The 26615-nt window shown below is 44.9% G+C and overlaps 1 protein-coding gene across 3 annotated transcripts in view; it reads right to left on the bottom strand.

The window, feature by feature from the left end:
• The window catches only part of MASP1 (MBL associated serine protease 1), a gene marked incomplete at its 3' end in the record, with an annotated part of 68221 nt that overhangs the window by 29131 nt on the left and 12475 nt on the right, over nt 1-26615 (bottom strand). For all 3 annotated transcript variants that reach the window (XM_080919092.1, XM_080919091.1, XM_080919093.1), the window contains exons 3-8: nt 12326-12503; nt 11176-11307; nt 8679-8875; nt 3203-3350; nt 1988-2106; nt 1060-1138 (exon numbers count right to left, since the gene is read on the bottom strand). In XM_080919092.1, the coding sequence (XP_080775218.1) occupies nt 1060-1138; nt 1988-2106; nt 3203-3350; nt 8679-8875; nt 11176-11307; nt 12326-12503 (853 nt within the window). The remainder of the gene's footprint in view (nt 1-1059; nt 1139-1987; nt 2107-3202; nt 3351-8678; nt 8876-11175; nt 11308-12325; nt 12504-26615) is intronic.

Genomic DNA, 26615 nt, shown 5'->3' with positions numbered 1-26615 from the left:
GAAGAACACAAGCCTGTTCTGATTGTAAGTCTGCCCAGGGTTTGCCTCCAGGGAGCCCTCCTACCAGGATTCCTTGGACACAGTGGGGAAGGATCTGGCTGAAAGCTGTGTGGCAGCTATTTATGAGAAAAGAAAGGGGACAGAGCCCAAAGTCATAAAATGGTCATGGGTGTGTGTGTGTGTGAGACTATAATATCTTAACTTCTCATTCTCTACTCTAAAGCAAGTCAGAGTCCTCCTTTCCTCCCTGGTTTTGCCAGTACACTCATGATCTTTAAAGGTTTTACATTTATAAGTATGAGAGTGATGGAGTAGTAGCTAGAAATCTATCTGTCTGTTCATCAATCTGTCCATCTGTCCGTCTGTCTATCCGTCCATCCATCCATCCATCCATCCATCCATCCATCCATCCATCCATCCATCCATCCACCATCTATCTATATTTAACAAGACCCAGTAGCTTATTTATGTGAATTGTTCTTCTCTAGAACCATTAGCACATGTTCTAGAATTAATGTTACTCTAAACTCTCTCTATTTTACAGTCACAATAAAAGGTCTTTTCCATGGTCATGCAACATGTTATGGGCACACAAGGCAAGCTTTCCATAGCTAGTGGGGTTCTCTGTGCTGAACCCACAACCCTCCCCACACAACCCTAAGTCATCAGCTGACTCACAAGACCTAAGAGGTGAATGATTGGTGTGAAGACATTCAAGAGCACTGGGCTCTGGGTATGAGTGCCAAAGTAGCAATTTCTGAGTTCAAGCTTATTTCAGACATAGAGATATACTTATAATCCTTTGCCACATTTGTAACCTGTCTGAAAGTGTGTGTGTTGTGTGTGTGTGTGTGTTTGTGTGTGTGTGTGTGTGTGTATGTGAGATTCCAAAATCTTGTTTCTGAAATGGGCTCTTATATTTCTTATATTACACAGTTATTGATTTCTGCCCACCCCTCTTAGAGAGCTCTGTCAAAGCTCTTTAACCCCTGATGCTCAGTGCTCCAAGCCCGCCCTGAAGAAATGCATCATTGTAATCAATCCATTTGGTTTTCTTACTTTTACAGGTGGGGATCTTGTTACTCCAGGCACCATCCTTCAGACACTCAATTTGGAACGTGTCCATCACCTCATTATCCTGAAGAGAAGCCAGAAAGGTGTGGGAAGAAGGGGGGAGTGGGTTAACAAAGATAACTCAAACGTCAAACTTGGCTGTCTTCAACTGGGAATTACCCCATGAGTCAAAGGCAAACTTGCCCACAAATGTGTCCCATGTAGCATTGTTACCCCCATTTACACTCTAGGCATGGGCGATTGTCTCTAGAGGAAAAAACTATAGTCTTGACTCTAGTTTTGGAACAGTGGCTCTCCAACCAGAGCGAGTGGTCAGCATCACCTAGAGAGGGCTAGTGGAGCCAGGCTGCTCAGTACTTCTGAACTGCCCAAGGACTTATAGTTCTAACAAGCTCCCAGTTAATGCTGCTGCTGCTGCTCATGTTGATCAGGCCCCTTCCTGAGGACAGTCCCTGCAGAGCCATGGGCCTCTATCTTGTCTGTGCATTGGGTTCACCTGAGGAACGTAACAATACCCACCACTGCCAGCCCCAAGTGCCTACAAGTGGAAGCTTTGCTTTCTTACTCTGAAGGGTGGCTAGGTGGACTGCCACTTTGAAGGGAACAAGACCGGTGCCAGTCTGCCACATTTAAACCCGCTTCTTTTTCAGCAGCATCCCCCTTCCCTTCTGAGGAGCTTTGTTAAGGTTGTAATCCCTAACTATTGAGCCACACGAAACCCTATTTTAAAAAATCAGGACAACTCCTGCTCTGATAAACAACTTTTGCGTCGTGCTTTGAGGTGAGAGGTGACCAGAATGCAGCAATTTTGAATTTCTGGAGTCCTTGGGGGAGCTTAAGAGGATGTCAGGAAACCCTCAGCTGGGAGAGGTTCTCCGCCCACTCACTCCCCTTCCCAGGCCACCTTCTGCACCTTTAGCACTTTGTAGCCGGTGTCACAGCTGATGAGCACTTGGTCCTTGAAGGAGTACACGGCCTGTGAGGGCTCAATTTTCCCATACTCGGGAGGCTGTAGCTTTGGGCACTCGTTTCCTGGCAGGAAGCAAGTGAAAAAGACAGCAGGTAAGAAAAGCAAAAGGAAAGGACAGCAATGGGCCTGCATGGAGGAATCAAGGCCTGAAATGAGGAGGAAAGCACATGGCTGGGTGTCTGGAGGAGTTTTGAAAGCATGGGCAGGTCAGGTTTTAAACATGGCCTTCCATCTTTTCATTGGTAAAGTTAAGGAGGTAACCAAATGGTGTCGTGGACCCTCAGAGACTGGCCATTGTCCCCACGGCAACAGAGACTCGTCCCCAGGCCTGTATTCATGAATAGCCCTATCCCGGTTTAATGAGCCAGGCCTTCCTAGTCAGCTGAAGCTTGTGCCCTGCCATTTCACTCACTGGCTACTCAGGATGACCTCAGTCTTGTGTTCTTCCCAAGGCACCAGGGACTAAGGTGGGATGCTTCTGTGTGTCTTCACAAGGCTTGTCCCTGACACTTCATAAGGGACAAACTTTCTTCGTTAATATTGTCACACTTCTCCCCAGGGTGCCCTCCCTGGGCGTGACAACGCAGGCAGAGCCAGGCCTCCTGGTCCTATAAAGATGATTGGTCACTTCCGGTTGGGGTCTACCTTTCTTTTCCTTGAGTTATTACAGAGTGATTGAGTCGCATAACTTCCTCTGGGTTTGTGTCAGGACTAGCTGCCATGGGGCCCTTGGAACGGCTGTGCAATACCAGGGGCCAGCATAGAGACAGATCTCTACAATGAAGTCTCCAGAGCCCCAGAACCTCCGGCCCACAAATTCCAATCCTATACTTGGAAAACAGTCAGGGTTGGGAGGGCTCCTGAACCTAATGAATCTCCATGTGAGGGAAAAAGGGAACCACAATCTGTTTTCAGTCTCTACGTGATGAAGCATAGCCCATCTTGAGTAGAAGTTCAATCTCTTTGGTGCCCACTCCCCATTTATACACGGGAAACTCATCCAGAAGATGTATCCTGGCTCCCAGGTTCTCAGGCAAAGTTCCACAAGGTTCCCAGAGGAGTGGGCCTCTAGCTAAGACTACATTCCTCAACAACCCTCCTTGTATGTAAGCACATAGCATAGTGGCTCAGTGTGGCCTGGGAAGGGGGTGAGGTTACCTGCTGCCCTATAGGAGAGCCTCCAGCCTCGATTCTCTCCTGAGTTGTCGCTGCGGAATAGTATCTGGACGCTGTGACTCTGGGTGCTGATTGGCTCTGGGAATTTCTCTCCACAGAAGGGTCCCCATACTTTTGAACCAGCTTTAATCTAAAAGAGGCAACATATATGTAGGGAGAGAAAAGTCACATCTGAGTGGTGCTCGGTCCTGCTTCAGGCAAATTAGTTCCAGAATTTTCTGGAAGTCTTGATTTGAACCCATAGAATTCAGTCTTGTTTCTTGTAGACTTTCCAGTTACCAAATGGCATTTTTGGCCATTTTTGCCACAATCTCAGTGACCTTTGGAGTTAACAAAGCAAATTAATAATGCTGTGATTAAAGATAAGCATTCTCTCAGTGGTCCTGAAAAGTACACAAAACAGAAGAGGGTCACACTCCCAAAGAGTTTATAGCTTACTGGGGTGACTGGCAGTAAATAAACAAAATAATTATAAGCAAATGTATATAGTAGGAGCATGTGCCACATTTTACAGTTCTAGCATTGAAGTGTATATAATCCATATACACACATATAAACTGTAACCTATAGATGTCGGCCTTTGTGTAATAGACTCATAGTAACTAACAACTTTAGCTGATAGGGAAGGCCATATATAAAGTAGCATTAGCATTAGGTCTGACACATAGGATGAGAAGAAAAAGACCACTTTCTGGGGAGGCAAAACCCAGAACACATAAAAAGCAGAGCCAGTGGTGGGAACATTGTGGTAGGCATAAGGACCAGGGGAAGCCAGTGTGGCAGGAACAGGGGGAGTGGCATGCCATGAGGCTGGACAGAATGACAAGGGTCTTACGTTGTTAAGAAATTTAGCTTAATTCCATGTATAGTCTGGTCTGGTTCCCTAGCTATAACCCTCTGTGCTCTGGGAAAATGGATGAGGCAGGAGCCAGAGCACCGGTTGGGAAAACTGCAGACGCACAGGGCAGAGGTCAGAGGGTGATTGTAATGGAGGATAGATGATCACCATTGAGTGATTCAGAATGCCCAACTTAACCTTTTTCCTTCTGTCTCTGAGCAGGAGACTCTATTTTTAACATTTGATAGCGTCTATAATCCTGGGTGACACCATTTTGCTGGGGACAGAGGACATGAAACTTCAAGACACTCAGGACCTCGATCCCATGCTGAGCTCCTAGAACTCAATGTGTAGTAATCTAAAACAGTCCACAAGTCCTCTTCCCAAAGCATCTTTTCGTGACTAGAGGGGATTTGAAATACTGAGGGTTTTTCATTTGTGGAGAATTTGACATACATATAATGTGGAATTGCCTGACACATTCCCTTTGACCCTGCCAGACCCACTACATCTCCCAACATGATTGATGTCCCCTTTCCATAATCTACTGAGTCACTCTAGAGCCTTCAATCTGTGCATTGCTGTAGGGCCATTTTCTGGTTGTCGGTAAGCTATTGAGCCACTTCTGTAAAGAACATTTTATCATTGTATCTAGCCTTCACCTGCCAAAGCTCCTCAGCTGGGACTGGAATTCCCTCCCTCACCTATGCGGAGCTTTTGACTGGCCTGATACTGAACAATTCTTCTGGAGGCAAGTACAGCTTCAGAGACACTGTTTGGTAGGAGTCCTTCCAGACCTCTGTACTCACAGCCCTTCCATCTCCTTTTCTGCAGGGTTTCTTGAACTCTTGGAGGAGGGGTGTGATATAGATGGCCATTTAGGGCTGAGTACAGTCCCTCATTTTCTGCAGTCCGACCGGATTCGAGTCTGTGTATTGGTCACAGCACACTGTAAAACGAAGCTCCTCTGATACAGGTTGAGAGCTTCATTAGTCTATGGGTGTAGAGGTCAGTGATTAGAAGGCAGGTTAACATCATTTAACAAAATGATAGCAGTGGGTTCTCTCCTGAGGTCTATGACCTTCCCTTCATTAGGTGCCCATCAATATTTCATTTAAAAATGTCTGCTTCTGCTTCTTACCTGGCTCCCGGGATCTGCGTCATTGATTCCTTCACCTCTTACTCCCTACCCCCAAGGATCATGCTGGGGGTCGAGGGCTAGGTTACCCCATAACAGTTATGCCACTATTGTACCCAAGGGCATATCTTGCAAGAATTCTATTATAGATCCCAAGGCTCACTCCTTGGTGTGCCTGTTGGTGACTGTTCTCCCTCAGCAGCCGCTGTGGTACCAGGAAAGCTAGATAAAAAGAAACTACTAGGTCAGAACCTGCTTTATTTTCCTATGCTCTGTGAGTCAAGTGTAGGGTGTCTTCAGCAACAGAGTCTTACCATTTAGCTCTGATGGGTGGCAAAGAGGAAATGACAAAAGCTTGTTTCCTTTATCAGGACTCTGTGGGATCTCTAACAACTTGAAGGGTTGTGTTCTATACCTACCACTAGGTGTTTTGTTTGATAACTATGGCTTCTGGGAGGAGCATTATTCCCCCATTTGGGTAGCTCCATTTAAACTCTTGTGTATAAAACAATCAAAGTGAAAGCTCTAAAAGAATGCATTTCCTTGTGGCTCTTTCAAACATCTTTAGTGTTTGTTATTCCTCCTGTCTTCGGGGTATCTACTGTTATTATAACAAACCAGCCCTAAACTGGAGAGGAAAAGATTTATTTGGCTTATACTTTCATATCACTGTCCATCACTGGAGAAAGTCAGGACTAGAACTCAAGCAGGGCAGAAACTGGAGGCTGGAGCTGATCAGAGGCCATGGAGAAATACTGCTTATTGGCTTGTTCCCGATGGCTTGTTCGGGCTACTTTCTGATAGGACCAAGGGCTGTTAGCCGGTGGTTGACCCCATTCACAATAGGCTGAGCCCTTCCCCATCAACCACTAATTAGGAGAATGCTCAACAGGCTTGCTTACAGCTCAATCTTATTGGAGGCATTTTCTCAGTTGGGGTTCCATACTTGCAGATGCCTCTAGCTTGTGTCAAGTTGACATAAGATTAGCTGGCGCATGTCCTTAGCCCTCCTTTGCCTTACCTTCCTAACCCAATACCCACTTAAACCTTTCCCTCCAAAATCTCTTTCATTCCCATTCTACCTGTCCTCTGCTATCTGACCTTCCTTAAAACCCTACTTCTCCCTCTGTCATGGCCTCTATGTACCTGAAAAATCTAATAATCCATCCTCCTTTATCACCGAATAGAATTTCCCTGTAAATATGTCCAGCGTTTTCAGTGTCCACTCATCAGTTGATAGACATTTAGGAAACCATGTCCTTCTAGCTACTGTGAATAGAGTAGCAGTCCTTTTCTATGTCCTAGCTATTGTGAGTAGAGCAGTAAAGAACATGGATGACCAGTTATCTGTATAGTAGGATACAGAATCCTTTGAACAGATACCAATGAGTGATATGGCCGAATCATTTAGTAACTCTGCTTCTAGTTCTTGAGGAGCCTCTAGATCAGTGGTCCTCAACCTTCTTACTGTTGAAATCCTTTAATACAGTTCCTCATGGGTTTGTTTTCTTTTTTTTTCTGTTGTTGTTTCTATTTTATATCTGTAATTTTGCTGATGTTAGGAATGCATGTTTCAGTTTTCTGGTGCTCTTAGTTGACTCCTGTGAAAGGGCTGTTCAACCTCCAATGAGGTCTTGATTCACAGGTTGAGAACCACTGCTCTACTCTGTTTTATTTTTTTTAGCAGTGACTGTATCAGCTTATGCTTCCACTAATGTATATGGGTTCCTCTTTCATCACAACCTTACAGCAATTGCTGTCATTTGTTTTCTGGATCTTTAACCGTTCTGACTCTGGCAGGATAAAAATTTCAAAGTAACTTTATTTTGCTTTTCTCAAATGGCTGAGGTATTGAACACTTGGAATTTTTTTTGTTTTAATCACTTGTATTTCTTCCTTTGAGAGTTCTCTATTCTGGTGCATTTTTTTAAAGTTGGGTTGTGTCTTTTTTGTGTTTAGTTTTTTGAGTTCTTTGAATATTTTAGACATCAATCCTCTGTCAGATGTATAGCTGAGGATCTGTTCCCATACTGTTGGATGTCCCTTTACTAGTCTTGTAGTTTCCTCTACTATAAAAAGGCCTTTGACTTTCACAAGACTAACAAGAGGGACTCCTTAGGGAGCAATACAGAAGAAAGTGAGAGCAGTTTCTAGTACCAATATGACACTTGAATCCTGAAAAGGCCAGGAATAAAATTCTGCCACCAGGTCAAATGACCTTGAATGTGGTGGGTTTTTCTTTCTTTCTTTCTTTCTTTCTTTCTTTCTTTCTTTCTTTCTTTCTTTCTTTTTTTTGCTGTTGTTTTTGTTTTTTTCCCCAGAGCCTCAAGATAAGAGTCCCATCAAACTGATATCTTGATTTCAATCCTATGAGGCCCTAAGTGGAAAGCCAACAGAGCCTATTTGGGATTTCTGGTCTACCAAAGCATGTGATAAGAGTCACTGCATGCTGTTGTATTGGGAGCACCTTATCCACAGAAAAACATGCATGTCTGTGTTTCCTGCTAAGTCAGCTGCAACCATGATGCCTCTTAGCTTCTGATTCACTAGGAACAAAGCCAGATATCAAGTTCTTGTGCTTTCTCACAGGGGTTCCTGGGCTTCTCTGCTTCTGCCCCTGCTGAAAGCTCCCATTTTGACCTCGTGGATGGTCCTGTTCCCTCTGCCTAGCTCTGAGAACTTGTGGGTTCTAGTTCCCATCTCTTGTTCTCTTGAACAGCTCAGAATTCACATGGCTTAGATGAGCATCTGTCTACACCGTCAGTGGCACCTTTATTTCTCTTGGTTCAGCATCTCCTCTGAAATCAAAGGCCATTATTCAGCTTCACTCAAACACTTTACCTAGAAATTTCTAGGTACTTCTAGATGCTCTATAAACTTCTGATTTTACTCCCTGCACATCTGAGAACTGTTTATTCCTACTATCCCAGCCAAAACTCAAATTTAGTTTATCTTGTATTTGACTGATACAATTAGAATGAAACCTCAAATGTCGTAGTCATTGGCCTTAAACTTTTCTCCCTCATTGTTGACTTTATAATTTTCTCACAACTTAAACAAAAACACCTGCATATTGTGTGGGATTTAGTACAACCCAGAAAATGTGAGCACCTTCTTAGGATGTATTAAGAGGTTCAAGATGGCAACTATAGCTCATTAATCCAAGCATGAGTCCTTTTCACCATGTACCTGCACAGGGTACACTCCATAGTCAGGGGACATTCCTAAACTATAGAATTTGACTTTGTGATGCTCTACCTCATACTACCCTACTGGCTAGGGAGCCTGTTTTTAAAATCTGAAGAGATCCCAATCTGCATCTAATGAAACCAAGATATCATTTTAAACAATGACATTCTAAAAAGCTGGTGGCTAAGCTTCCAGACCTAAGAGAAGCTGAAAAGCCAAAAGTCTGGAATTCTGATTTTTTTCCAATGGAGCCAAGATGCACTCCTTGGGACAAACAGCTATTGCACAATTACCTTAATGTAGTCGTAGGGACAGGGCACCTCAGGATGATCTTCAATGTCGAAAATGTCCTCAAACTGCAGGCTAACCATGAAGCCCTCCTCCAGGTCAATGGTATAGGAACATTCAGAGCTCTTGGGGTAAGGGTTGGGGTAATCGGGGCTGGTGATCGTGCCTGTCCTCTGGGTAAAGAGATTGCCGCTGCATTCCACTGTGGGAAACATAACAGAGAAAATAGCACACTATTGACACAGGTACAAGTACACGTACACACACACACACACACACACACACACACACACACACACACCTTGCTACTCTGCCACTGTGTAATCTTTTCAGTGTTCCCAAAAGGCAGGCAAATAGGGAACCCCCATTTTACTGAGACCCTGAAACTCTGCAGAAGGTTATGGTTCGCTCACCATCACCTGTGGGAAAATCTGCAGTGAAGACTCAATCACAGACTTTCTAAGTCTCTCTTCAGATGGCTTTACACTGGATGATGGCCTTTGCCATGGGAACCATGGCAGCCACTCTGAGAAAGAACAGCTTTGAGATGAAGGGGTCAGATGCTGTGTCTGGACCTCTTTGGGTCTTCCTTCCTCCTTTGCCCACACTTCTTTCAGATTTCTGCTCAAAGTCACTCTTCGCCCTCATCTAAGAAAAGTCCTTCCCAGTCCCCACTACCCTCCACCCTCCTGCCTCCCCCTGCCCTCACACCCTCAATGCCCAGCCCCTGCTTTTCTCTGATTGATTGCATAGTTCCATCCTCTCTGATGTCACTCTTACATTCTTTTACTGACTCTTTGCCTGTACTTAATTGAGTTTTCTAAACTATAGGATTCTGTTCTTTTTCCTGCTCTCCAAAATCCTGGGAACCTGACCATGACTTAGCCCACTCTAGGCTTCTGAACCTTGGTCCTTTGGGCGGGCCTCTCCCAGGCCTGGTGTGTCTGTGCTTTGTAAGCCTTTGTGCATTCAGGTCATTTTGCAAATGAAGAAACAGTAGCCCAGAAGGGCAAGCATGACTAATGTAAAGTTCCAACAAGAACTGAACTGCAGAACCGAGGCCGCTGCTTGAATCTTCTCCATCTGTTTTTACTTTCTACCCCAAGCATTTGCCTGGGGAGGTATCACCCTCCTGAGGGTTAGAAATGCTTCTTGGGAAATCTCTCTCTCCTTACTCTCTGTGCTCAGATATGTGGTTCATAAGCATAGATGGCTTATCTGTAGAATTTTATTTCTTTCTTTCTTTTTTTTTAAAAGGATCTTGGGGTCAGGATTAAAAAGGGGGGGGGGGAACCTTGACCCTGAGCTTTCATAATTCTCCTTGTGAAAATTCCCTTTTGAAGGTAGTACTTTATGATGAGAGGCTTATAGAGAAGGCGTTTGGCTTTATTCAGCAAGAATTGAAGGAGGAGGTAAAGAACTCTGGTCTGTAGCCTTGGCTTCCTCCTGTGAGCCCTCTCCAAGGTGGCTCACAAGTGCAGACCTTACCCAGGGTCATACTCAACCCATGGGCAATTCCCTTAAACGTCCTAAGTTCTACCACACCTGAGTGGTTTTGGGGTCTGTTCTCCCTGTGTTGAATGATGCTCCTTCGCCCTTCGCCTCTGTCAAGGGAAGCATCTGTCATTTCTATGGGCCAGCTCAGGTCTGATTAGTCTGTCGCATGCTTCCTTCATGTAAGCATGACAAACAGCATTTACATGTGGCTGTTACACAGCTGGCCTGAGGAATGCTCCCAGGTGGACATCTCAGCCCCAACCTGAGCATAATCCTTGATGCTAGGGACAGAGGGGCTGCTGAAACAAAGAAGAGAAAGGAACCTTTGCCCGGGTTTATGGCTCAGAGAGAACGGGCTGGAAAAGCCCATGTTTCTCATAACAGGCACAGGTTGGTTACTTGCAGTAGGAGAGGAGACAGAAATGAGTGGAACAGATTTTCTGCCCAGAAAGGACAGCTCAGCTTCAGAGCTTGTCATATGCTCCTCTGACAGTGGATCTCAGGCTCCTAATGTGATCATAGGTGTAACAGCTACCTATATGGTATGTGTGTGCATCTTTGACTTCTTTTTTAAAGTGTTTTTTGTGTGTGTCTCTCTCTGTCTCTCTCTCTCTCTGTGCGTGTGATACAGGGACCAGAGTTACATGTCACTTGTCTTCCTCTCTTGTTCTCTACCTAAGTTTGAGAGAGGGTCTCTCACTGAACCTAGAGCTAGCTCACTGTTTCATCTCTGTTAGATTGGGGGGCCAGCAAGCCCCCCAATCTCTGGGAGACAGAGACAAGAGTCTACTTGTCTCTGTCTCCCAGAGACATGCATCAATAGGACCAGCTTCTGCATGAGGGCGGAGGTAAATTTTCATGCTTGTCCAGCAATGTCTTTACCTTGTGAGCCATCTCCCCGGCCCTGAGTGGTTTATTTTAACCTTTTATACTAAGATCTCACCTGATCTTGTTGGAACATGCCACATAAAAATGACACAGCATGGAATTCTCCCCAGGCCCTACCTCGGCAGGTCCTGTTGTCCGTGTGGAGGATGTAGCCAAAGCGGCAGGAGCAGTAGTAGCTGCCGATGTAGTTGTGGCAGTAGTGGTCACAGGACAGCTCTTCATCTTCCCGCTCCTTGCACTCATCCACATCTGAGGGGCAAGCAGAACCTCTCATCAGCAGCCACATGTGTGATGGTTAATCCGTGTTTATAAAACACTCAAGGTCACTCATTGTTTGGGGAGGGTCACACTTTTCTATCATTTGATCCTGTGTAAAGCCCTGGGTGCCATTGCCTCCCTTCATCAAATGAGGCAAGCAGAACACAGAGAGCTAGGTTTGAACCTCGGCAATCTGAGTCTTGGGAGAGCTGATTACCACGTCTTGGTTATGATAATTCATCATTACCGTACTGCACCACCACCCTTATTCTATGCATGATGAAATTGAGACAGAAAATCCTTGGGGGAGCTCTTAGAGCTTGGCTCACCATCACACCCCTATCCCCTCCATCCCTGATGTAGATTGAGTCCTGCCCTAGATGTTTGAACATTCATTTCGCCTATACATGGGGGATAAGTATATAAAAATTATACTCAACGTTATTAGTCATCAAATTTACAATTTAAGCAGCACATATTCGCCACAGTAAATAAGAACGAGGGAAAATGATTGGCAACACTTAATGCTAATGAGGACATGGAGCCACCATAAATGTCATACACCGATAGACAAATTACATGATTCTTTGGAGAAAAATCTGTCAGTTTCCTGTAAGAATAAACTCAGTTGTCCTCAAACCAGTGATTCTGTGTCTAGATATATTCACGATAAACAGGGAAACACATGCTCTCGAAAGGGTTGAAACAACTTTTATCTTATTGAGATTTATACATTTTATGTATATCTACAACACAACAAAACATTATTAATTGGTGTTGAACTAGGAAGCAAAGCAATATAATGATGTCTGCCATTACTTTGGAATATATCAAAAAAGATTAATTGTTGGCTGAGTGGTAGCTAGCTAGGCAAGTCAATCGGCGATGCAAAAGAGCAGGAAATCATTGCAGGCAGAATCCACAGGGTGGGTGTTTCAGTCAAGGAGAGAACAGTCAAGGCAGTTTCACCTCTAGAGACAAGGGGAGACCTGCCGGTGAGGCGACTTACCCACAGCCATGTAGTGGGCATCAAAGCCCGTGAATCGTTCCTCATTGGAGAAATCTGACCGGAAAGTGACTGACATGAAGGAACCAGGAGACAGCACCACTTCCTGGCCGGGGGTCTGCTCCGTATCGGTGGTTTCCCTGCCACAGAAGGTTGCCAGCACCTGGTCTTCTGTTTCTACCTTTGGGGTCAAAGTGAAAAGGGATAAAATGAGTGCCTTCCCAAGTCAGCCTCTCACTGGATCTCCAAGAAGACAGAGGACAGGGCTGCCACAAGCAGATGAGGCAGCGCTGGAAACTCAGACAGAGGGAGCTAGGAACCACTGGATCTTCAGGCGGCATGAGACTGGTGTAAGGAAATGTGGTCACGTGATCGGTTCCGTTCCTTCTGTTGGAGTCCCTCAGCAGGCACTCTGTATGAGCATCCTCACTGCCTTCCGAGTGACTTCTTCACTGAAAACTCCAAGGACCACTTGGAAAGGATGCTATATGCAGCAGGAACCTAACCGCGCTTTCAGGAAAAGGAAACACTAGCCACAATAGGTCGTTCTCAGAGCATCCAGGGTGTGCCAGCCACTGAACAAAGCGCGAGGAGACGGGGTGATGAAAGATGAGCCAAGCTCCGTGGGATGGTGCTGTTGAGGCGAGCAGACAGAAGTGAGGCTGGAGCAGGGCGAGGAGAGGATTCACAGAAGCAGTCAGGACTTGGAGGGTCCCCAACGCAGCACAAGCTACAGGACGTTAAGAGTGTTCTGTTTTATTAGCCATTCCCCCAGCCCACGGACTAGAACGGCACATACTTATGTATCCAGTAAATATTGGCTAACAAGAACGAAAACTTCAAGACACGTTATGAGGACTCCGAGGAGCCAGGGAGTCGGCGAGAATTGCAGGAGGAGACTGTGTTTGAAAGGACACTGCAGCCTGTTGTGGTTGACCTTTGGTGACATCAGTGCTGCGAGTGGAAGACATTAAAATGTTTTGAGCGAGAAGTCATGTACTCATAACTGTATTTAATAGGTAGTCCTGAAACATTCGGAAACTGCTTTTTGGAGACATCCAAAAGTTGCGTGCGTGTACACATGTTGAAATCTGTAGCAATATTTCCCTTCTTGATACAAGCATTCCTTACTTTGGAAAGGCCAGGGACCCTGTGAAAATGTGGATAACAGCAGAGATAATCTATTGCTTGCCTAAAGCTGACTTTCAATGTCTGGCTTGGGAAACGGCTGATTGGCGATGTTATTTGACTATGCACACTTAACTTACTCCCTTACTTACACCAGGGCAGCATACAGCTCACTTGATTCCTTTAAGCTTCGATTTCTGTTTATTAACATCTGCACTGATGTTTCAACCAACCTACAGGAGAAGACCCTACGGGGAATGGTTTCTGTCACTGAAAGGAAGTTCTCCAAGGCTGCCTGTCTTGAGTGTCTAATGAGTCCATTGTAATGTTCCGGAGCGTAGGAAGGCAGAATCTCTTGACATTTGACACTTCTGTTCTGAAACTAATGGTTTATTTATTTAAAATAAGAAGGAAAGCAATTTGCCCTGGCAACAGAACACAAGGACGATTAATCAGCAGTGATGGGAACTGAAGTGTAAACAGAGGATGAGCTCATGGCCTTGCGATTTGTTCTCTCGCTGCAGATAGTAGCATCTCCCTCAGACTGGCTGTAGAATGTGCTTTTCTTTCCACAGCCGAGCTGCCCCTCCTTGGTCTGCCCAGCTGCTGTGCTATTGTGGTTGGTGGGGGGCTCCAGATCGCTGAAGGTTTTCTAACGGTAATCCTGAAAATCCTTTTCTATTAGGGTAGAGCGCTTCCTTTCAAAGAAAGAGTATTTTATGTGAATAACTATTTTCTGAAGTCAAATACACTAAGCTTTCCTTGGTGAGTTCGAACATCACAAATGTCAAATGTCTATATTAGAGTGGGACCCTCGGGGATATGGAGCCCCATCTACTGTTTGCCCTGTGTGCAGCCCTGCTCCGCTGTATGCGTCTGCACGCTTTGCATCTTTTTTATGAAGTGGTCTACTTTGTGTACAGTAGTAGCCTTCCTTTCTGCCTGCCTAGTTTTAATGTTATAAGTTAGAACCTATTTATACCTCTCTTGTTGGGATTTAATAGAAAGAAGATATAATAGATTTAGAAGGTCTAATGGAAGAGATTTCTTCAGTGGGTAACTGCAAAAACTCTAGTGTTCTAACTTGGTGTGGTTTCTAGTACTGTAAGAGTCTAGACCTGTAGGCCTTTAGACATCTCAACACACAGCTCTGGGATGACTGGTGAAGAGAAGATTGTTTATGAACCATATTGGCGAAGTTGAAAAATGAATATTAATGAGCTGTCGGGACTTAAGTAATAAGGGCCAGCAGAGAAACCGTCCTGTAGCCTGGCAGCCCCGCAGCCTCTTGGATTTTTTCAGTGTGTAGAACACAGGCTCTTTCAAGCAAAGTCAGACACAGAGATCTACTGGGGACCTGGAATGACTTTCTTCCCTCCTTGTAACTTCTGGAATTAAGGCTATTTTCATGATGGTAAGCAACCACTACTGGAGGGTTACCCAAGTCTAGAGAACAGGGATGCATGCTCTAGCAGAAAGCCAAGAAAACTGACTCATAGATATTTGTAGAAGCAGACATGAGACAGTCGGAGGTCTTGAGAATTTTAGCCTGCAGCCCAGAATAGAAGCGGAGCATGCTGTTGATGGGGAAGACCTGCAAGAGATTCGGTTACTCTTCTTCCAGAGGAAGCTGAGACCCAGAGGGGAAGTCAGTTCAGAAGAGCAGAGAGATAACATGAGCGCTTCTGATATCATGCTGTGCTTCTGAAACAGTCCTGGGCCTCGGGGGAAGAGGCATCAGCACAGGGAGTGTGACAAAGGACACAGACACTCGGCCAAACAACTTTCCTAGCTCAAGAGCCTCTTGCACCTTATCTTGGGTTCCTGGTTTCCACCCTCTCCCCCTCCCCCTTCACCCCTCCCCACCCCCACTCAGAGAGAATGTGGCTCAGTGACAGCTGGAGCCAGAAGGTAAATAGAAGGCTTGGTGGCCCTGGTAAACATTTCTATCCCACTGTTATAAAGTGTTGCAAGATCATTTGCCTCAGAGTGTAGCAAGATTGAGCTGTGGCTTCTGTTTTGACTGCCCCTGTATCTGGACTCATCATATTAATGCAGTGGAGGTAACTTATCATGTGAAAACATGGAATTCATAACTTGAGGCTGCTGTGACTGAGGATCACAGACTTTGCATTTCCCTTTTATTTAGGGCATCAGCATGTGGCTTCATGTCCTCAGTTTGATTTCTTTTAACTCAATTGTTCTGATTTCTGTCTGGACTATAATATGAAAACTGCTAAAAATTACTTATGGTGTGCCATGAGTTAGCAAGTAGGTGCCCTGCCTCTGGGCATGTGAAATTTAGTAGGGGAATAATGGAGATGCTCAAATGTGTGCCCTATGACATTTCAGGGTATAATAATGACAATGAAAATGGGCAGTCTTGGGCTCTCAGGAAGGATGGCTCTGCATCCAGCTGGAATCTTTAGGAGTTAGTAGACATGGTTGATTGTAGCACACTTGACTGGTATCACTCACATAAGACACCGAACCCCTTCTGAGACCTTAGCTGGAGCATCAGTACATCAGGCTGGTGCTTCTGGCTAAGAAGACAACTGCGGAGCACTATGTGTGGTCATGTGCTGTTGGCTGTGCAAGACCTAGTTATCAAGAAGATGCAAGTATCCACTGAGCTTTTAAAAGTGTAATAACTTAGAGAGGAACTGGGATGGGACTGGGAACTGGTCCTTTCACTAGGAAGAAAGGGTGAGGTCGAAGGCTTGGTGTTATGACCTGTGTGCTGAGCTCTGAAGGACTTTGAGGCAGAGCCTGAAACTTCCTATCACCCAAACCAGAAGTCAGATACGACTCTCACAGACTCTGAAGCGCCCTTTGAAGCACAAAAGCCAACTTAGAAAACAACCCTACTAGTTACTGTTTGCTTTTGTTTTGCATAAGGAACTGTTGTTTTGTATAAAGAATCATATTCTCACATCTAGAAGACTCAAGAGAGACTTCAACTGGAAATGGTGAGACCATTCAAATGAGATGAGACCTTGGGTGTAAGTGGGTCTAGAGCTCCTGGCTGCAAACGTGAGCTCTGACTTAGGGGAAGGAAAGGCTATCTCCGAAGGCAAAGTTATGAAGCCAGGAGCAGAACCAAGACAATAATCCAGAGCCACAGAAAGCATTGGACTGGGAATCCTGCTCAGAGAGAAGAACTGGCTAAGCTCTAACCAGAAAATGTCCCTAAGCTCTTGAGCAGACAACACAGCTCTGATTGCTGTGCTATCTCCATCCCTCCCACTTTTCATTGAGGGCTTTGCTATGTTCTTTTTATTCTTACATCACAAAGAGAATCGGACATTCTGGCATTGTGGGCCAAAAAACTTTCCCTGCAGATTCAGGGTTGTATGTCAAAGAGAAGCTGCACATAAGTGCCTGCTGTGAGCGTTTCATCTGCACGTAGACATTGTTTACATGACGAGGCCTTGAACGGCAAGCCTGTTTCAACAGTGCACTTAGGCAACGGGGTGAAATTGTGTTTAGTGTTTGGGATGGGCATGTGTGATGTTTCTCTGAGACTGTGCAATATTGTTTCACACAATACCTGCAGCTGGCTCTTCCGTGCATGTACACAGAGCCTTTTGCCACGTGACTTTGCTGCTCCTGGACTGAGATCTTGGACTGGTGACTTGTACTGACAAAAGAACATTGTATGTTCTAAGTGATGTGCATTTTCTGGACTTAGACTGCACAGTTTTGTAGCTACTGACAAAGATTCTTTTCTTTTCTCAGCTTTAGAAAAGCTTCTGAATTTTCTGTCACGCCCATGTGTGCAAAATTCAGTATTAGCAGCGCCCTGCTAAGGCAGTTTGGAAAGGACTCCTCTGTCTGTGCTCCTAGGTACCTGATGCGTTATCTTAGCCTTCACTAGTCTCCAGTGATTTTTCAGCAGCCTGGCCTGTCTTCACCAAGCAGCTTGTTAGATCAGATTAGCCATAATACCCCTGATGTTTCCAGCTAATTGTTTTTTTTACCCCATGAATTTCTACCTGCCTGGGCTGTATTTGGAACAGGGTGCACACTCTAATAATAAAACTAGAAACAATAGTTAAGTTCATATGAACTTAGTGAACATTAGTGACCCATTTGGCGACAGATTAATTGAGAATTTGCAAAGACCTGGAAATATTCTTAGGAAATTCTTAGCAAAGAAATCCCCATTGCTGCTGTCCTTACATGGGAGTGATGTTCCTGAGTAAGGCCTGCACGCTATTCTTTTAATGTTAGTCTTTTGTTTGTGTGTTTGGTTGTTGGTTGTTTTTTGTTTTTTGAGACAAGGTTTCTTCTCTGTGTAGCCCTTGCTGTCCTGGATCTCACTCTGTAGACCTGGCTGGCCTGGAACTCCCAGAGATCCACCTGCCTCTGCCTCCAAGTGCTGGGATTAAAGGCATGTGCCACCACTGCCCAGCGTACTATTTTTGTTTGTCAATTGAATCTTTTTCCTTGTCACTATTTCACATCTGAAATCCTACTCTGAAGTTACCACAGGAAGAAGCCTTAGGAGGCCCACTGGAGTACCAAAGTGATGTAGGATAGAGATGCGTTTTCTACGTGAGATTTCTAGAACATCTGGTTAACCACCAAGTGGGCGTGGGCCATTGTGTGCTTTTGAACTTCATGGAATCTCTGATCATTGTTGATGCTTAGTTGACCCTAAGCTAGCCCAAGTAAGGACCATTCCACTTAGCCCAGATCAAATTCCTGACCAGAGGAATTTGAAGAAATGGAATGATGCTATTTAGCTATGAAGGGCTGGAACAGTTTGTTATACAATGAAAGAGGGGATAAGGCTGTGAAAGAAGTGTTTGGGGACAATAAGTAAGTCTGACATTTGTGAGTGGACATTTCTACTATGACAACCTAATAGATTCTCAGAGTCTTAAAAGTCCCATCTTTAGCCTTTTCTACAAACTTAACCGTAAAACCAATGATCACCTCTACACCAGCATCTGAGGAAATGAGGAACTCAGTACCTTCCAGGACTGATCAGACCATCTGAGATTACATTTACAAAGTTACTCCTTGGTCTTATATGTGGGGATGTAACCTTGGTTTCGTACATATATACACTGACTAAACTTAATGAGAGTACAAAGTAGAGGGAAATAGAGCCAAACTATAGGTAATTCTTTTTTGTTTTAAGATTTAAAAAGAAACTTGGGCTTAAAGATACATTGTTCTAATAAGCCAGACTTGAATGACAAATATTTGATATATTTCCCTTAGTAAGCAGAATATATATATATATATATATATATACCCCAATGGACACCAAAGTATAATGGAGCATTTGGTAAGAAGAGAACCATGTTCTCCTGCAGGGGCCAGACCAGTGGATGACACTCCAGTCTTGCTACTCTAGCAGGTGGCTTCACATTTTAGTTAAAGAAAATGAGTGGCAGCAAATTAAGTGTACCAGACACCAGACAAGAACCAGAGCCTGAAGAGAAGGGGGTGGCTCAGAGTGTGCTGGCCTGTGAGCGATCTTTGAAAGGTGCTTGAAAGCCAGCCCTGTGGGATCACATAGCTGGAAGATGGGAGGGGTCAGCTGACTTCAGATAGATGTGCTGGGGGCAGGGGTGTGTGTGGGGGGGGTAAGGGGCAGGGTGGGTGGTGGGGACGTGGATGCTTTGGTCCTGGCTGTTAGCATTCTAAGCTCCACCCCAGTTACCTTGCAATAGCCAGGAATGTCTGACACTATAAAAGGGGCTGCTTGTCTCCTACTCTGTCTTGCTCTCTTGTTTTCCTGCTCTTGTTCTTGCCTTCTCTTCTCTTCTCTTCTCTTCTCTTCTCTTCTCTCCTCTCCTCTCCTCTCCTCTCCTCTCCTCTCCTCTCCTCTCCTCTCCTCTCCTCTCCCCTCCCCTCCCCTCCCCTCCCCTCCCCTCCCCTTCCCCTTCCACCCCACCCTCTCTCTCCTCTGCTTTCCTCTGCCCCTACTACCCTTTTAACTCCCCTTCCAATGTCCTGAATAAACTCTATTCTATATTATGCTGTCTTGTGGCTGGTCCCTCAGGAGGAAGAGATGCCTCAGCATGGGCACTCAGAGGCACCCCCTTCCCCCAATCCCTCACTCCTCCTCTATAGAACATATCCTCTCTCTGTTTATCTTTGTATAAACACAGCACCGGCAGTATGAACAGCTAGAATTGGCATCTCAGTGAGTTCTAGACCAGGAGTCATACAGAGTTCCAGGATGAGAGAGCTACATAGTAAGACCACATTGTCTCAATGAATAAACAACTACCTAACTAAAAACAAATAAATAAGATGGAGATTCAACTCCCCCCCCTCCCGTGCAACATTTTCAGCTATGTGTTACTTGCTCCTAGTCTTGAGTATGTCATGAGTGTAACTCAGAGAAACATTAGTTTCTAGCAGAGAGAGGTCATATAAGTTCCTTAAAGGCTACACAGCCTATGCTGTGGAAACTCGAGATAAAATTCACATGACTTCGAGCTCTGGTTAAATAATTAGAAGCAGACAATTATATCAACAGTCAAAGTTGGAAAAGATAGTCAAAGCGTACACTTTTTATTTCCTAGGTGGGGAAACTGAGTCTGGTTTTAAGTTACATCATAACGGCCCTGGTATACTGATCTCCCCAGCATAGTGGTCTTATTTTACTTTAATTTTCAGCTAACCACAGTAAAACCTCTTAATGGAGCTTGATAGCACAAGAAGGTCCTGTCTCTGTGCACCGTAAAGACATAAAGAATGAGGGGCCTGAGAAAGAGTTCCCAGGTCCTGAGAGTCTGCGGCTGCCGCTGGTGCCAGGAAGGATAGTGAACGGAAGAAATCAGCTAGTGCAGGGAGAGAAGAAAGGAATGGCAGGGGAGGGGTCTGGACCAGAGCCTGGGAACTGGCATCCCGGCTTCCCGCAGGTGGGAGCCCACAGTGCCCCCCCATCGCGGCTGGAGGGCTGGAGCGGGCTGCTGTGGGGCAGCAAGGAGGGTCCTGGTACTGTAGCTGGGGAGGAGAGCCAGGGTGGATTTACAATCTCTCTAGCTTTTGAATAGCTCAGAATGCCCGACTCACCTCTTCCAGGATTGGGGGGCTGCTCATTCACATGCAAATCCCTTTAGTGTAGGGAGTTTGGGCCCCACGGCTCAGCACAGGAACATAGCCTGGGGACAGGGCTAAACAAAGGATGTCTGTGTTTGATAGCGGGCTCAAGGTACACAGAGTCTGGGCTGGGGGGAGGCGGTGATCAGTCCCGCTTTGAGCAGCATCTTTAGCAGTTTGCAGGAATGTATGAGCGAGCCGTTCTGTTCATGGCCAAAGCTCAAAACCCTATCCCAACCAACCCTGTCTATATCTTCAAATCCATGAAGAAATTCTTCACAGGGACTGGAAATACAGATTCATGGGCCCTAGGTCCTTGTCACAAATTCTTGATACTTTAATTCTGCCATGTTGTGCTGTGAAACCGGAAATGCCTATTAGCTTACAAGAACCAATTGTCAACTTTTCTAGAATTTTGCTCAAATTATTAGTCACACAACCATCCTTAATTGCTAAGTTCCCCCCAAATGACAGTTAAACAAACCATATTATAAGTAATTAAATTCTATGAAAACTCATCATTTCTCATTTATTTTAGCATTGTTCCACCATTGTTTCTGGGGTTTTAATGTCTTTTGTATTTAAAAGAAGAATGATGTGCCAAGATCCATCTCTTCTCCATCCCCCGTCTCTTACTTTCCTTTTTTTATCCCTAGACCTCAGCTTTCCAGGACATACAATCTGTATTAATTAATTAAATTAATTAATTAGTTAATTAATATTGTCCCCCAAGAGTCAGGGCAAAGGAGATATCAGGTGTTGAAGCAGCTGTCAAAGTACTTTTATCCCCCACAGCATCTTGCAGCATCCTTATTCCCTAGCCTTCCTCCCTGCCCCTTTCTGTACCCTCTTGCTATGTGCCATTTCTGATCCCTTCACACGCACCAGACATTTCCTCTCCTGGGTCTTTGTGCTGCCTGGTCCCTGCCTGGGATGACTTTTCTCCGGGAAACTTAAGACTAAGATCTCTTTGTTATCTTTGCTCAAATATTCCCTTTCCAATGGGGCCTCCCTGCCTGCCCATATTCAAGTCACTGCACGACCTTCAACTTCCACAGAACCCCTATACTGCCTCTATTTTGTTTCTTTGCCAGTCTGCTTTCTATTCTGTAGATAAAATACAGGAGCGTAGATCCTGTACCTTAAAATTAAGCTACATAGCATTTCTTTCCCACTCTCCTTTTCTGTAAGGGAAGTTGAAGTTCTACCTTTGCACCAAGCAGTTTCCTGTGGACACACAAGTAGATAGATGTGCACCCTGTACACAGTGCCCCAGAGATAAGGTCTGTCTCACAGGGATCCATCCAAATTCACTTGCTTTCCAGGACCAAGCACCAGGCTCTTTCTTCTGTTTCTTCTCACCCCCACCCTCTACTCCACCCCCCAGCCTGTGCTGTTTGCATTTCCTGCTTAAAATAAGATCTGGTCACACTTTCCATAGTTCCTTTTCACTTAGTTCTTTTCAGTTAGTTAGCAGGCATTGGTGTTTGGGGCGTAGCACCCCAGCGGGTAGAATCTTGCCTGTACTCCAATTATCACTCAAGAGAAACCTTCATCCATTTCTCATTTCCTTCTGAGGCCAGGGCCTCCCGTCCACTCCCAGATTAAGAGCAGAGCCAGGGCAGTAGCTGGGGTCAGTGTGGCCGGAAGGTCGTGAGCAAGTTCTAAGTAAACAGAGAACCATAATGAAACCAGCAACGAGGTCATCGGACTGCTATCTTAATCATGCAGCAGGATGCAGACTGACCCATGTGACTTGGGGAAAAAGACATTGGACTGGGTCTCAGAGCAGCGAAAACAGTAGCAGCATGGCAAAGCACTCCCATTACTGAGAAAGCTGCCATTACCCAGAATGCACTGGTGACTTGTCTGAGCCAGTGGGTGATCTCTAGAATGGTGTTCTTTCCTTGCCACGACTGCCTGGATATTTGTGCCTTTTTTACCCTATCCTATACTGCCTGCTACTAGAGAAAACAGACACAACCTTGAATTTCTGTGTCTGGCAGTTTCGTGGGAATGACTTGGGATGTAATGTCTATGCGCCACAGATATGAATCGAGCATTTTGTGTCCTTTGTACTATGGACTCCATTCCTTATCATTTCTTAAAATAATTGTCCTTTCAAAGTCAGAATAGAAGACAAAGTTATTCACGAGAATCTGGACAAAACAGGGACCCTCCAAACCCTTGGTGCCATTCTACAGAATTCACTGAAATACCACACTAGATAAACCCTTGCCTTAGAAATTAATTCATGGCTGAGAGACAAACCAGGCCCTCTCCAGACTGGAACCAGCCTGAGGGGTGCCCCAGGGGAAACAGAACCACATCTTGGGCATGTAAAGACCAGGCACTGAGACTTGGCTTTTCCAGAAGGACTTGTGCAGTTCTGTTTGTGCCTCAGTTTCCTTCTTTGTAGGCTAGGTATAAGAATACCTGCGTCTTTCTATTCCTTGAGAAGAACTGCACATGGCAGTAGATTGGAAACTGCTGTCAAAGTGCTGATTGTAATACACAGCCCCCGACCTTTGAACAGTTCTTTCAAAACACTTAGTAGGAATTACCCAGAAAGCCCTAGGTGACTTCCCTTGGTTACAAGAAGAGGATGATTATATTCACAGAGCAGCAACTGATGCCAGATGAGTCCCTTGCTATCCATCTTGACCACCCCTGCCTTACTTAGCTAATGCTCATTGGACAGAGGTCTCTGAAGCCTTTCCCCCCATTCACATTCCCAACGAGCCCACAAGGAAGGGGTCGTGAGATCTCCATTTTACAAGGCACCTGCTCCCAGGTCTCACAGATTCTCAAACCCTAGACTCAGACCACTGAGTCTGACTGACATTTTTAGCTCGTTTCACATAAGACTATATTGCATCAAGCTGTAAGGAAGACACTGTGCCCATTCTGGATCTTTAAAAAGCTGACAATAAGCCGAAGTAAGGCAGAAGAAGAAGCTAGGCCAAGGGGTCTCATGCATGGTGACTCAGTTCGTTTTATCCTTACGTCTGGTTAAACCTCATCCTAAAATCTGGATTAGGACTTCCAGTTGTGTCCAGACTCAGCACTGTGCAGCACGCCCCGTGCCTTCTAACCCTGCTGGTCTACACATGCTCCCGATCCCATGCCCAGGGGAAGTAGGTAGCAAGCTGTTAGAAGCTGGGTTAGAAACTCTCATTTCTCCTTCCTCTCCTCCGTGCCCCATTTACTGCCTATGCTTCCCAAGCTTCCTGTAGAGGTTGTGAGCTTCCTCCAGACGCATGTTCTACACAACTAACACACTCAATCTAGTCAGTAGGTTCCCATCATGGCCTGTAGCTAAGTCCTGTATTTACGTATCTAGATCAAACTTACTCAAACATGCTGCTGACTATGTCCCCTGTCCCCAGTTTATAGCTTCCCATTGAAAATTCTACACTCAGATGCCAGATGATGCCACACTGAAAGTACAAAGGACTTTGTTTAGACAGAAACATATTTTGCACATTAAATACAGACAGACATTCTTCATTCCCCAAAGAATGTTCTCAAATAATTTTCCTTGAAATATATGCCTTCTCGGGCACTTCTCTGCTTCCTTTTTACGGGGAGTGGGTAGACTCACTGTAGGGGAAAGTTTCACATTCTTTACTACAAGGGGAGTGCAAGCAAGATATGGGAACACTCAGGCACTGGAGTGGGAAGCCCTGACTACAGCAACTCTATAGGGTCCCATCTGCTTGTCTCTCAATATTGCCAGAATTTCTAAGGGAAATGGTGATTTTGTGTATGTGTGTGTGTGTGTGTGTGTGTGTGTGTGTATGTGTGCGCGCACGCGCGTGTGTGAGATCACAAGGTTTCTGTTGATATTATTTCTATTTTTGGTGTTACTAATTTCCCTTTTCAAAACAGAGTGAGCTCATATAACACCGGCCAACACAATATACTGAAGAATCAAGTCAACCTATTGATCACTTGTTTATGACCATGGAGTGCATACTTAAGTCCCCAAATCAATTCAACCAGATAGTCTTTTGTCTATTGTGTTGGGTAGCCATGTTTAAAGTGAAACTTACTAGACTTTTTCTTAGTCTCTCCCTACATAATTGTTCTAGGCTTTTCTTGTGTCTCTCCTTAAGACACATCAGCCCTGACCATTCTCCCTGTCTCTACCAGTACATCCGTTCCAATCTTTGAGCCGAGTCCTAGTTAGCCACGGACACATTCCAGGAAGCACCATGCTGACCTTCTGCTTAGCCTTAAAGCATCTCAGACACTAGGATCTTCTGACTACACAGAAGTGGCCACTCACACACATGTGTGTTGCCTCATGTCTCTTGTGCAAGCTTTACAACTGTAATTATGCAATTGTCTTGTTACATTTTTTGAAATTGTGAGCTTCTGGTGGGTAGGACAGTACTGCTTGTCTTTGGGTGCCTAGGTTTGGCAGTGCTTGTCTTAGGGATTGGGTTTCTACAGATTCCTTGGGCTTCATAAGAAAGTGGGTGGGTATGGAAAGATCTTTATAATAGCACCAGCAGAGAGATACTTGAAGATGCTCCTTCTGAATACCTACAGAGTGCAGACTTATGGGAGAGATTAGTATCTGGCAGGTATTTAGGAGAACATGGCCATATATTGGGGGAGCTGACTAAGGACAGGAGACTAAGGGGCTCACAGTGGAAAGAACACAAGAACTATTCATTGTATAAGGGATGCAGGGTTAACAGGAGAATGAGGCACTGCTTTTTTTTTTAGACACTTAGTAGATACTAACTGAGCTTTGGGGGTGTGAATTGAGAGAAAGCAATGGGGAAGGAAACATAGATAGAGAAGATAGATACATAGATACATAGATAGATACATAGATACATAGACAAACACACAGACAGATGCTGAACTAGAGTGCTACATGCCTTCTTTGTAACAAGCAGATGGTAGGAGTGAACTAGGAATGGGAGGTCTGAATGGTGCGAGCTTCTGTGCCTGAAGGTTTGCATTTCCACAACTCTTATCTCATGGCACCTTTATAAGACAATCATTTGATCTGATGCTCAGTTAAACTTAATTTGTCGAAATTTCTGGGGAAACCCCTATTTTCTTCCTATAGAATAGAATTTAGCTGTAAGAGAGTTGTAACAATTTGACTATAGGCAACTTTTGATACATATTACAAGTTAAAACCTACATATTCATTAGATGGGACTCTCCTATAATTTAATTTAATTAATTTAAAAGAAGAACACATAGATAGGGGCTCTATGTCTAATCTCGTGCTTTCCTGGACCTGGATATACAAGGCTGGTCTCAGACTCACAGCGATCCACCTGTCTGCGCTTTCCATGTGATGGGCTCAAAGATGTGAAACACCACTCCAGACAAGATCAACAATTTTCAGATGTAAATTCTGCCCTAGGCCTGCTATGGGCCAACGAATTACCCTTCCCCACTCTTTTGATATGATGATGGTGGAGTTGGATTTTGGTTTCTCAGGCCTTTGAATAGTGCACTTATATGGACTTAGGGACTGTGTAAATAAACTCCCTGTTTGACAAGGGAAGGGAGGAGGGAAAAGCAGAGATTCCTTCTACAAGAAGCCACTTGCCCAAGGCTAATGTAGGATAGCATGATAAGCAGAGCAGAGGCTTCCAACCTCGATGCTCAGCATGTCTGCAGCATCCACCAGCTGTGACTCATATGCCGCATTTGTGCACTGCAGGACTCCACAGTGACAGCACATTCCAAGAAAGCAGATGTTGCTGTGCAGATGTGCACGTGTCCTGAAGACTGAGGAAGGCAGGCTGGCGAGGAATTCCCAGAACTGTAAGTTTCCGGCCGACAGCTCTGAGGTCCTGCTTTGCTTTGAGCTGGTGACACTTGGTGTCAGCAGTTCCCTCATGGTCACTCTGATAGGCATGAGTGGCAAGGATGTGATGGCCATGGAAACGGTTTCGACTGGAGAGGGTTTCTGTGAGTTGTGTGGTCCTTTAAACCGACCCCTTGGCTACAAGGAAAATCCAGTTATGGAGCAAAAAAGCCCTTAAATAGTCTGAGATTTTATCTTGCCAAAGGAAACTGATATTTTAAGTTACTTGATAAATAACAGCAGTGCTGTTCT

Source organism: Micromys minutus, assembly GCF_963924665.1.
Source record: "Micromys minutus genome assembly, chromosome: 7".
NCBI lineage: Eukaryota > Metazoa > Chordata > Mammalia > Rodentia > Muridae > Micromys > Micromys minutus.
This window is presented reverse-complemented; position numbering and strand designations above follow the sequence as displayed.